The following is a 12,694-nucleotide window of genomic DNA, read 5'->3' on the forward strand; positions in this document are numbered from 1 at the left end:
ATGTGAGTTGTATCGTATCTCCAAATTACTTAGATTTTGTCTGGAATGTGATGTTGAGCTAATACACCCTTTATCTCAAAATATTTGCCTTTGCAGATGTATGCGCTATTATTAGTCACCGTTTAGGAGAAACCTAATTACTTTATTTATAATCAAAATGATGAGGTTTGAAATAAAGATAAGTAACTCTGGGCCTGATCCTGTAAGGTGCTGAGTTTCTTAAACTCCCACTGACTTCAGAAGGGGTTCAGGGAGATCAACAGCACCTAACAAGATCCTGTCCTTGATTAGAAGAAAATTATGAACCTGACTGAATCTCTGTTCAAATGCCAAACTATGGTGGGTCTAACTCAAACAGTATGTTAGATAAAAAGAGGTCATTTAAGAAGACCTTCCCTCTTCCTGATTCTCAGCTATGATAAATATCCATCTCATGTAGTTTGGCAGTCTTTTCTGGGCAAGTTGTTTTCTTCTGTTGCTCTAGAGTTCTCAGGTTTCACTTGTGTCTGGAAGCAGTTTATTATGGGGAGGAAGGAGAAACCTCTGAATATATAATAAAACATCAAAGCGTGTGTCACAACTGGGACCAAAAGCATGGACCTTAACAATGTGTATGGATAGAGTTTTGGAAGTTTTGGTTCAGGAATGTAGTCTCAGAGACACTTGGTGGCGTGCATCTTGTGATTTTGGTGAAATGAATATGTATTGAGGAAAGAAGAAGGATGCACGCCAGGAAGAGATAAGAGACTTCAAAAAGGTCAGATAAATTTGATTATGTTTAAGAAGTGAATTCTAACTTTTAAGGTCTCCTTCAAAGTAAATCAAACCTCCAAGCATTGTAAAATGTGTCCATTATTAGACAGAAGTATAAAGAATTAAGGGTGAGAACATCACATGCAATTTCAGTATGACATAACCTTACATAAAGTGATACAGAGCGGATGAAATATAATCATTTTTGTCCAGCTTGTGAAGTACTGTGTTATAGAAATCCACTGTTTTTCAACTACATAATTTATTCTGGGTAGTGACATTTTAATTTTAAATAAACAGCAGCTGACAGCATGACACTAGAGTTGTTAATCCAACTATTCTTGTGCCTCATGTGGGTGTTAGGCATTAAACTCATTATTTGCCAAAACATCTTACCTGACAATAGAATCAGAAATTGTTTTATTTTAGTAGTAGTTTGAGAACCTTTTTGTGCCAAGATTTGATTGTTGTAAAAGATCAATGTTTTGACCTTCCAGCTGCTTTTTTCCCTTATTGTCACAAATGCATAATTTGAGTAGTAAACATTCTTTATAACCATTGAAGATAAGATTATTGTAATGTCTCTTTTTAGAGGGTATTTTCTTTCCAGAGAATATATTGATATTTATACTCCCAAATTTCAGAGTGAATTTTAGATCCCCATAATTTCTGTTTCCAATATTGTATTATGCTAATGATTACATCCTTATCTAAGGCTCAGTGACTGTTCTCAGAATGTGAGCATGTACTAGATGTAGCTTGAAATGAGAAAGATATATTCTGAATTGGTTTTAGTATCCATCTATCTCAGCATTTGTACCACATTGGAGTTGGGTGAAAAAAAAATCACAATTTCTTTTTTTCCAAAATTTTAAATTAAAAAACTCAAACAGGTGGTGGAAAACCAGTAACAACACTGACAAAATCACTTACATTTTTTTTCATGAACACTTTAAAATGTTATTAAAAAATGTAACCAGCTCTATACTGCCCTAACCACCATAGTATCAGAGTACCACAAACATTAGTAAGAGAAGAGACAGAGAATACTATGAAATAGTGGATCTTCCTAATTCCAACACTGGGCGTGTGGCCCAGATTCTGCAACTTATTCTCCATTTTTTGCCCAGGGCAGGTGCAAGTATCCACCCTTGCACTGTAACTTGAAGGAGCAGGGTCTAAATTAGCAGTGTCATACTACGCAGCACACAGTTCATCACAAAATCTCAACAAATACAGTGGCTGATATTTTACTTTGACTATTCCTTTAACATTTTGCAAATAAACATATTGACAAGTCAAGGTTTTCATTTTTTTCTTTTCTTTTTTAAAAAAACTGAAGTAGAAATAATGCTACATCTCCAAGCCATAAGAAGGTTAATATGAGAAAGTGACGGCTGTAATACGTAGCATCTAAATCCTAATGTAGCTGGATGTTTAAAATTTTAAAGCAGCATCGTTGCATGTGAAGAAAGGGTGCGATAGCTTTAAGCTACATCAGGATATTTACATTTGCAGTTTAACTTAAACCTAAGTTCAAATTGAATTTGAATCACCTTAAGGGAAAAGATTACATCTGAACCTGTTACCAAACCTTATTTGCAGTCCCTAAATATATTGACTGAACCATCTATTACAGTTCAGTTTTCCAAGTCTTCTATTTTGGGTCCTGATACAATTGAGAGTGGCAAGCGCTGCTGCTGGTGACGTGACAGAATGTATTAAAAACTGTTGATGTATAATACTGCCAGATGACTTTTCTTCGCTTTTTATTCCAAATCTGTAACAGCAAAATACAAAACTCAAAGCTAGATGGAAAGATAGAAAAAGTGTGCGCACATGTATGCATGTAGCTCTTTGTATATTTTACATACAACAGGAAAATACTAAAAATGTCTTTTTGAGGGAAAAATCTAATTCATTGTCAAGGCATTTTCCAACTGAATGAAAAGCAGTTTATGCCTTTGATATTATCAATTGCTAGCTACAAAAGTTCAAATTACTGTAGACGCAGCAAGCCCATAGGCTTTAGGTCCAGGCTAGTTTAAAATAGAATACAACTTTCTGAGACATTTTGTCTCTAACTTGATTCTTACTTAGTTGTATTAATAGTGTGAAGTGTCAACCAGTCCCATGTGAGTGAAGGGAAGACCATGCTACTGGTGAAGTTGGGTTCTAGCTGCATAGTCATGGAGACAATTGCAAAGACCAGGGGTCCACTTCTACGTTTCTGAGACTCTGCAGGGTAGTTCAATTGTAACCCAAAGTGTTCCTGAACAGCACACTTTCTATGAAAGTTTTGGCGTCTGTGATATTCTAGTCACGGCAAGGGTTACAAATAGTAGAAACTAGACTTTAATTTTGAGAATGCCTTTCCTCCCAATGCAAAGTTTTGTATTCACATAAAACCATACTCTGTAATGCTGCTCAGCTATGGTATGTTTTGAGTATATTAAAACTATGCTGTGCATTAAAATCATACAGAGGTACATTATATTTGCAAGATTTTGCTATTTAGCTTTCAGTAGCCTTCATTATTACTATACTGATACTCTTCTAGGAATGCTATAATTTTAGGCATCTGTAGCTTTGCAGGAATGTAATACAAGGTTGCAGAATATAACGATGTGCAATCCTCTGGGATACCTATGCTATTAATTTCAATTCAGATATGCCTGTTAGGTAAAATGTTAATTTACTGCTCTCTTCCTTAAAACATATACATACTCAATTACATGAACAAACTTTGTTAACAGAAAATCAAGATTGAAATTTTATGTGGAAAAATGTTGAGGAATTCAGCAACCTTAAGGGTTGCAACCTGACATATATGCATCAATAAGTCAGAGGTTTTAAAACTATCCTTTATGAACCAATTTTATTCTGTGGAGTTCCTTATTGTGCTGTTCAGAATTATTTAAAAATCCTGTGAAGAAAAAGGAGGACAGGTCAACCACAAAGCAGTTAATATTACTGCACATATGTTATAAGCTGAAAAAAATCTTTTTGTAATGCATACATAGAAAGGAGTAGAGTAAGGTTGCTATGGGAATGTTAACTCCTAAATTCTTGTCTTGTGCTAGTAAAATAATAACTGTAACATTTTGTTAATGCTAAGTTTTGACTATATTGTTGTGTGTATTTATAAAAAAAATGATAACGTGGGTGAGAATAACTTCAATGTAAGGAATAAGTTTCATAGAAGATTGAGAAGCATCAGATCTGTGCACAAAAAACAATATATGTGCCCACAGATTCCACTTCTCAAAGATTTCCAATCTAAATAATGACCTGAACTATCTTGCATAGTTTCTGGGAGCTGAAAAGTTCATGGCACTATGGTGGCTGGCTAGTGACTTTTAGTTAATGGAAACCCTGGAGAAGGAGAGAAATAATTAGAACCAATTCTCCCATATAACACTGGAAAGAAATACAGTTAGGCAACCAGCAAGATATTTAAATTGCATACACATTTGATAAATTGCATTTATCATGCACACTTGAGCACCTAAATTTCACTCTGCCCACTAATCGATCTCCCCATTATGTCTTCCAATAACATTCTAAATCCCCAAGTTTCAAAAAGTCTCAGTTAAAAATCAAACAAAAATACAAAAAACCTTGCACAACAATGGTTTGTTTCCTCCAAAAATTGGAATTCCATTCCAACCTGCACTTCTTTAAGACCCATGATTGGCAATATTCAGTCCTGAGCTAGAGACAAGGTCTGATGTTTTACAAACCTGCAGAGAGAGAAATTAGAACTGAACACCCCCTGCCTTCACTAGAAAGACCAAGTACTGATTTTGCCCCAGATCCCTAAATGGCCCCCTCAAAGATTAAACTCACAACCCTGGGTTTAGCAGGCCAGTGCTCAAACTACTGAACTATCCCTGCCCCTCCTACCCCTTGAGCTATTACAATAAGCCTTACTTTCACATACAGTTAGTCTGTAGGGAAATGACAGCCATTTTTCTGACTTTAGGCCTATTAACACTTATAGGAGATGGTGACTATTTTGAATAAGGGAAAATTTGTGAGTTGAAAAATGGCTGATAACTTAAAAACTGAATCGTAACAAACTGTGAATCCCGGTGGTGATCAAACCTGGTGATATGCTGAACCAGTGGTTCCCAAACTTGTTCTGCTGCTTGTGCAGTGAAAGCCCCTAGTGGTCCCTTCCGGTTTGTTTACCTGCCACGTCCACAGATTTGACCAATCATGGTTCCCAGTGGCTGCGGTTCGCTGTTCCAGGCCAATGAGAGCTGCTGGAAGTGGTGGCCAGTACGTCCCTCGGCCTGCGCCACTTCCAGGAGCTCCCATTGGCCTGGATCAGCGAACCACGGCCACTGGGAGCCGCCATTGACCGAACCTGTGGATGCGGCCTGTAAACAAACCCGACTGGACTGCTAGGGGCTTTCCTTGCACAAGTGGCAGAACAAGTTTGGGAACCACTGTTCTAAAAAAAGAGCTATTTCTATCACTTCACACTGACTCAATAGACATTCTAGGGTAAGGTTTCAGATTGATAGACAGATTGACAATCCTGCAAGACTATATAGGTATATTAAATTTTGTAAAACATTTCTCCAAATAGATGCTTTGTAAAATATTTGACCTATTCAGAATGCCTGATAGCATGAGAATGAGATCATCCCAAATTCATGCCTATAAAAACTTTATACAATGTCATACCAAAAGTATTAATGTGTCTGTATCTATATCTAACTATATATAGACACACACACACATACACACAGATTTAATGTATTTAATGAATTGCTGTTTGCCTTGTCTAACTATCTGCTGTGCTATATGGAAGACTTTAATTCCTGCTCCCACTCTGTGGGAGGAATGGGGAAGAGAATGATCATGGCTATGATAATATATGTAATATATGCATTGTGATAAATATTTGTTATCAAGCTATTCTCTCTCACTGAGGCATAAGGAATGTAAAACACCAGTTAGTGGTTATTCCTCCATGCCAGAAACTTGAAAATATTGATCTTTGGCTAACTTTGAAAGTTGGGCATTCAGGCTCATTCAAGTCCCTCCTCATGAGTAAGATCATATCCAAACATACTGGTCTTTTCTTTGAATTGAAACTTGCTGTGACTCTTAAATATATTTGTCTCAGGATGGATTTTCACATTTTCAGTTGTTATTATGAGGGTTTTGTTTGTTTGGGTGTTTTTTGGCAATAAAGCAATAAGAGAAAAGTTGTATTGACTTCAGTGAGGAAATGAAAATTTAAATAATACTCATTAAGTGTCCGATTCGACATCAATTGAAGCTAACAGCAACATTCCCATTGAGTTCAAGAGTGTAGTATCAGGCCCTAAAACCTGTGTCTAGGTCCCTATCTCTTCCTGTCTCCACTTCTGATGGGGAAATATTTGGAATCAACTAAATCTATCCCAGACTTTAAACCCCATTAAATTCCACTCCTACTTTTCTGGAAGTGTTGTATTCTTATATTATTCTCCACTGTCCTTTGCAATCCCATTTGGCCTGGAAGAAGCTCAGCAACTGTACCTGCAGTGCTAGCACTCCATATACACCACTGAATATAGAAGTTGTGCAGAAAAAGTGCAGTTGATTTTCAAATTTTCCTTATTTTGTTATTTAAAAACAATCTTCCCCACCAAACTTAGCTAAAATAATGCCATATTCTGGACAATGTGCAAAGCATCCTAAGTTTATTGTGTTAACTCAAAATTAGTTTTGTGAGGATATTTTTGCAAGAATTGGTAAGCATTTTATTAAAAGGAGAAAAGGTTTTGATTGTTTTTGCAATTCCATACCTTCTGAAATGACTGATGAAATTTTATTCTAACTTAAAAACATCACTGTTAGGTAATATTAGACATGCAAAATTTCACACAAAAAGGTACATTTTTAAGAACTTTGTTCAGCTCAGGGGGAAGAGAATGGTGATGGAGAGAGTTATGGCTGGAATGTTCTAGGCACATTCCTGTGCAAAGCTATATCAAACCATGAGTATCCCAGGAGGCACAGTGCTTCAGAGGCTACCACACATGAGGAAAGGTTACAAAAAATGGGCATGCTTAGTCTTGAGAAAAGAAGACTGCGAGGGCATCTAAAAACAGTCTTCAAATATGTGAAGGGCTGTTATAAAAAGAAATGTGATCAATTGTTGTCCATATCCACTGAAGGTGGGACAAGAAAGAATGGTTTTAATCTACAGCAAAGGAAATTTAGGTTACATATTAGGAAAATCTTTCTAATGTTAAGGGTAGTTAGGTTCTGGAATAGGCTTCCAAGGGAGGTTTCAGAAGCCCCATAATTGGATGTTTTTAAGAATAGGTGGGACAATCACCTGTTAGAGGTGATCTAGGGTTTACTGGATCCTCCCTTATCAAAGTGGGCTGGACTTGATGACTTCTCGAGGTCTCTTCCAGCCCTACATTTCTATATAATCTGGGCAGTCCACACAGAAGTTTAGATATGTGTGGGGGAGGATTCTTACACTTGTGAAAGTAGAAATCAGAATGTATCTATAATAAAGAATGTCCTTTCCCTCAGTGAATGCAGATTTTCAGTATCTTTATATATAGCAGGTTAATTAATAAAACCTTGTGTTGGTGATCAATAGAACTTACGCTGAGGCTGTAGATTTTATGGAACCTTTTTCTATTGCAGGTAATTCAAACTATCAGTGCCATTGACAAAGATGATCCTAAAAATGGACATATTTTTCTATATAGTCTTCTTCCTGAAATGGTCAACAATCCGAATTTCACCATCAAGAAAAATGAAGGTAAATATAAAACGTATATAGTGCGGTACTGTATGACTTATTTTATTTCTCTTTTGCATTGCTTGGTTGACTTCCATTTACTTTACCAATTTGTCACTTGAGCAATTAGAATGTGGGTTATCTGTGTAATGGTACCATAATTACACATCTTCTGCTATTTCCAATATCTGTACAATAGATAAGAAGAAAATTAAAATGAAAACAGAATTTTGATCCAGAAAATAACTCCTTGGGTTACATAAAACTTGAACAGAGGGATTTAATTTGTACTATACTTTTATTGATTTTGAGATAGCAGAGAGAGAGATTGTAAAATAAGCAGTTAAAACTATGCTGATAAATAAATATTGAACTCACATTGGCTCACATCTAGTCAGGGACATCTAACTAAATGTTTACTAAATCCCCAAAGGGAAACACGTTTTAAGCCAGCATGGTGTCTGTGTACAGATTCTGACTTACTACTGTTTAACACGTTCTAACAGCAAATTCTGAAGGGCACTTTGTATTAGAATTGCTGTTTTATAGCATTTCTGGAAGGGCATAGTCTCATTGAGTAATACTATAGAAGTGGAGTTCATTCATGGGGGGGGACGGGAAGAAGAAAACAAATTCAATCCATTTTACTTTTTTTGAGTAATAAATTTAGGGCTTGTCTACATCACAAAGTTGCAGCGCTGGTGAGGGGGTTACAGCGCTGCAACTTAGGAGGTGTACACATCTGCAGGGCATCACCAGCGCTGCAACTCCCTGTTTGCAGCACTGGCCGTACTCCCGTTTTGTCTCGGGTGTAGAGGATCCAGCGCTGGTGATCCAGCGCTGGTAATCAAGTGTAGACACTTACCAGCGCTTTTCTTGACCTCCGTGGAATAAGCAGGTATCCCAGCATACCCGAGGAAGCCTCTCTGGTAATCAAGCAGGTCTCCTTCCCCGGTTTGCTCTCGCGTTCCGCGAACCCCCGAGCAAGCAGGTCTTCTTCCCTGCGGTTTGCAGGGGGGTTCGGGGAACGCGAGAGCAAACCACGGGGAAGCTGGTCTCCTTCCCCGATTTGCTCTCGCGTTCCCCGAACCCCCGTGCAAGCAAGTCTCCTTCCCTGCGGTTTGCTCTCGCGTTCCCCGAACCCCCGTGCAAGCAAGTCTCCTTCCCTGCGGTTTGCTCTCGCGTTCCCCGAACCCCCGTGCAAGCAGGTCTCCTTCCCTGCGGTTTGCAGGGGGGTTCGGGGAACACGAGAGCAAACCGCAGGGAAGCTGGTCTCCTTCCCCGATTTGCTCTCGCGTTCCCCGAACCCCCGTGCAAGCAGGTCTCCTTCCCTGCGGTTTGCAGGGGGGTTCGGGGAACGCGAGAGCAAACCGCTGCGAAGCTGGTCTCCTTCCCCGGTTTGCTCTCGCGTTCCCCGAACCCCCGTGCAAGCAGGTCTCCTTCCCTGCGGTTTGCAGGGGGTTCGGGGAACGCGAGAGCAAACCGCGGGGAAGCTGGTCTCCTTCCCCGGTTTGCTCTCGCGTTCCCCGAACCCCCCTTGAAGCCGCCCAACAGCGCTGCAGTGTGGCCACATCTAACACCACTTGCAGCGCTGGTTGCTGTAAGTGTGGCCACTCTGCAGCGCTGGCCCTATACAGCTGTACTAATACAGCTGTAACAACCAGCGCTGCAAAATTGTAGATGTAGACATACCCTTAGTTTGATCCTTGTTCTTGGCACACAGCTATACCTGAAGGTCATCTAGGGAGAGATCTGGAAATGTTCACAATAATTCTATAAACAGTGCATTCCTAGGTATTTGTATGGCAGGCAAGGGTTTTCTTTCTCATAATATTGCGTCCTGTATTTCAGTCTCTATATCACGTTTGTGCAATGATTATGAAGGAAATCAAAACCTGCTAGTCAGCCTTGCTAGTATTAATATGAATTTTTTTTGTGTGTATAAAGGAAATGTATAAATATTTAAGAAGAAAACACTATTTACATACCAATTGTTATTCTAGCTCTAGCAGCCAGTGAAGTATGTTGGTACTCCTTGATTAAATATGGCCTTATAAAAAAATAGATTTCTGAACCTATTTAAAAGTATCATAGTTTTCTCTTTTTGGATATGTTTATTACAGCATTATTCACTCTAAGTTTATATATATCTCATGAATGTAGAGTATCAGAGGGTAGCCGTGTTAGTCTGTATCTGTAAAAGCAGCAAAGAATCCTGTGGCACCTTATAGACTAACAGACGTTTTGGAGCATGAGCTTTCGTGGGTGAATACCCACTTCCTCAGATGCATGCATTCTCATGAATGTATCTTTACAAAGGAAATGAAAGAGTCTTTATAGGACTGTGTTCTTAATTAGTACATTCATTGTAGAAAATAAAGTGACTAAAAAACCCTTCTTCATAATCCAAAAATCACAGAACATTTGAATTAAGTGCCCTAAATATGAAGGTCCCATAAGCAGTGGATTGCCACGACAGAATAAACAAAGGTTTTTACATTTCTGTTTTTGAGCATAGACTATCTGCTCATATCACTAATTAACCTTCCTGCTCCAATCTATTACCCTTTTAAGATTCACTCTTGCTCCCAACTGAAGTCAATGGCAAAATTCCCATTGACCAGTATGGGGCAAGGAGTGGAGCCTTAATATTCTTTTCAACATCCCACTCTTGTGTACAACAGAGATACTGTTTTATAATTAACATTTTAATAATAACCATCATAATAAATCCACTACATTTTTTCTTTGTATAACAAATTCACATCCATTAAGGAATAAACCTTTGCAAATTCCATGTGAGGATATACAGTTATATCAATATTTTTGGGCCTAATAACATCATTCCCTTTAAACATACTATAACATGCACCCTTTAAGCATGTTTTTATCAAGACCTCTCAATGTTTAAAATAATCCAAATTTATCCGCTAGAACAAATCTTCCCTTATACAGGAAGGATTCTTGCCAAATCCAAAACTGGGATAATATAGCTGAGGTGAGACAAGGGGTCATGTCACAGAGGATATGTCTATACAGACTCATGTTAGTGGGGTTCAGGCTAACGTGCTAAACATGGAAGTGATGACATTGCTTTGGTTCTTGGGTGCTGAGGTCCATCCCCCTCCCTTGGCGTCAGAGCCTGAGCTTCGGCTTCAGCCAGAAAATCCACATTGCTATTTTTAGCATGTTAGTGCAAGCTCCGTAAACACAGCTCTGTCTACCCAAGCTGTGAAATTCACTCCCAGCATCTATGTGGACAGAGCCATAAAGGCGCCTTACATAGTCAAGCCAGTGAATCATCGATGCTTAAGGATGATTTATAAAATGTTCTCTATCTTCACAATCAGCATGACTGATATTGCCTGATGAATTTACTCTATTGTTCTTATAAAATTCAACTCATTGGTCCAAATTCTGCTTTTGGTGTAATACTGCAAGTTAGGAATAGCTTTGGTGACTGTTAGAGTATTTCCCGAGCATTACTAAATGTGGAATTAAGACCAGTGTCTCAGTGACTTCTTAAGCTACAAATGCATTTTTTAAATTATGAAGTTACTACATTTATGTTTTCCTTTTCTTTATGCTTATTTAATTTCTTTTTGAGCATTTCTTGCCTTTCTCCATACTCTGTGAAGCACAATGCTGCACAGAACCACCACTTTTCAAGGGTCTTTCTGAAACTGTCTTACTCTCTAATATTGCTTCCTTTGTGCTGCACTGGCATTTTTGGGATTGGCAGACACCTTTATATTTGAAGGAGTAGTAGTTTTAACTGATCTCTTCTCTTGGCACTAGCACTCAACCAATGCAGTTTGACATCTGTTGTGGAAATCAAAGCTGAGTGGTTCTGTTTGTGACAGGGGCATATTTTCTGGCCCATATAATAAAGAAAGGCTACATAGTAGTATCGGTTTGAGTTTGTTCTTGTAACATACTTACAAAAACCTCTGACTATCAATTCACTTTAATTCATCCCCTTTGGGCTAATATGACTTTTAAGCCTTGCAGACTGTCACCAGGTGATCTAACAATTTTTAAGCTGTCTTAACTGTGCTGCATAGGTGACGAGTGATATTCTAATAGGCTAAAACCTGCCTTTACTAAATGTTTTTAATTGACCTTTTGACATAATGTTGGGCCTTCATTTGCACTCAGCAAAACACTTCCTCCCCTCTCTCCCAAGAATACATTATGTGTTACAGAAATTGGCCAGTGTTCATAGCTACATTTTGTTCCTGTGAAATGATTTACAGGCACCATGACAAGATTTTTGTCTTTTCTATCTGATAAATTTGCATATTTACAATCTCTTCCATAGACAAGACATCTTGAAATAACTCATTGGGACCTCTACTACCTTTTTAATGGCTAGACTAGCAAAGTAATCTCGAACATCATCAGGAACCTCATGCATCTTGCTAAAGCCCATAGAACATCTCTCATCAAGCAATATACAATGATTTTCTTCCATTCTGTCTGAGTCCAAAACTTCAGTTCCTGAGTATGTTTTCCTGTCTCCTGTGTCACTGAATGGGTTGATAATTTTTAAATTTAGAAAAATGTGCTGCTGCTGGCCACAGAAAACCTACTGAAAGACAGGCTCACTCTCTAGAACTGTGATGCAAGCAGAGTTGATCATTCTGTTAACTGACCAGATGCATTAAATCCTTCTCTCTCCATCAGATTGGGACTTGAAAATTCTACTTAGTTAACACATAATCAGGTCACCCAGTCTTACAAACCATGTGGCAACATCAGTCCAGGTACCCAACCATGTGAGTCAAGGACAGATCCTAATAGACGGCTGCTAATTATGAGTGAAGTGATTGATTATCTAATTTTGGCATGTCTTTGTATCTGGTTTTGGATGGATGAATGAAATACCATGAGTAATGCTGTTCTTGCATTACTCCTGACTGCCTCCAAAGCAAGAAATACTGAAAATACTCTCAGGTGAAAACTTGATTTTTTAAGATGTCCAGGCAAACAAAGGTGTTCAGATAGATTTGGATAAACTTTGACAATGTATCTCAACCCTTAGAATATTTATCCACATAGGGCCAATCTCCCAACATATAACGGGTCACCAGTCACTAATTCTGGCACAGAGATGGATAACAAAATGCCACCAATTATTTAGGAAACTGAGAAGGAATTTTGTAGCCTTGCAGCATC

The 12,694-nt window shown here is 38.3% G+C and overlaps 1 protein-coding gene across 1 annotated transcript in view; it reads left to right on the forward strand.

Moving 5' to 3' along the window:
- CDH8 (cadherin 8) overlaps window positions 1-12,694 on the forward strand; it is a 211,417-nt gene that overhangs the window by 168,318 nt on the left and 30,405 nt on the right. Inside the window, 1 exon segment of the mRNA XM_030581829.1 lies at window positions 7,420-7,537. Within this exon segment, the coding sequence (XP_030437689.1) occupies window positions 7,420-7,537 (118 nt within the window).

The sequence above is a fragment of the Gopherus evgoodei genome, chromosome 12, assembly GCF_007399415.2.
Source record: "Gopherus evgoodei ecotype Sinaloan lineage chromosome 12, rGopEvg1_v1.p, whole genome shotgun sequence".
Classification (NCBI taxonomy): Eukaryota; Metazoa; Chordata; order Testudines; family Testudinidae; genus Gopherus; species Gopherus evgoodei.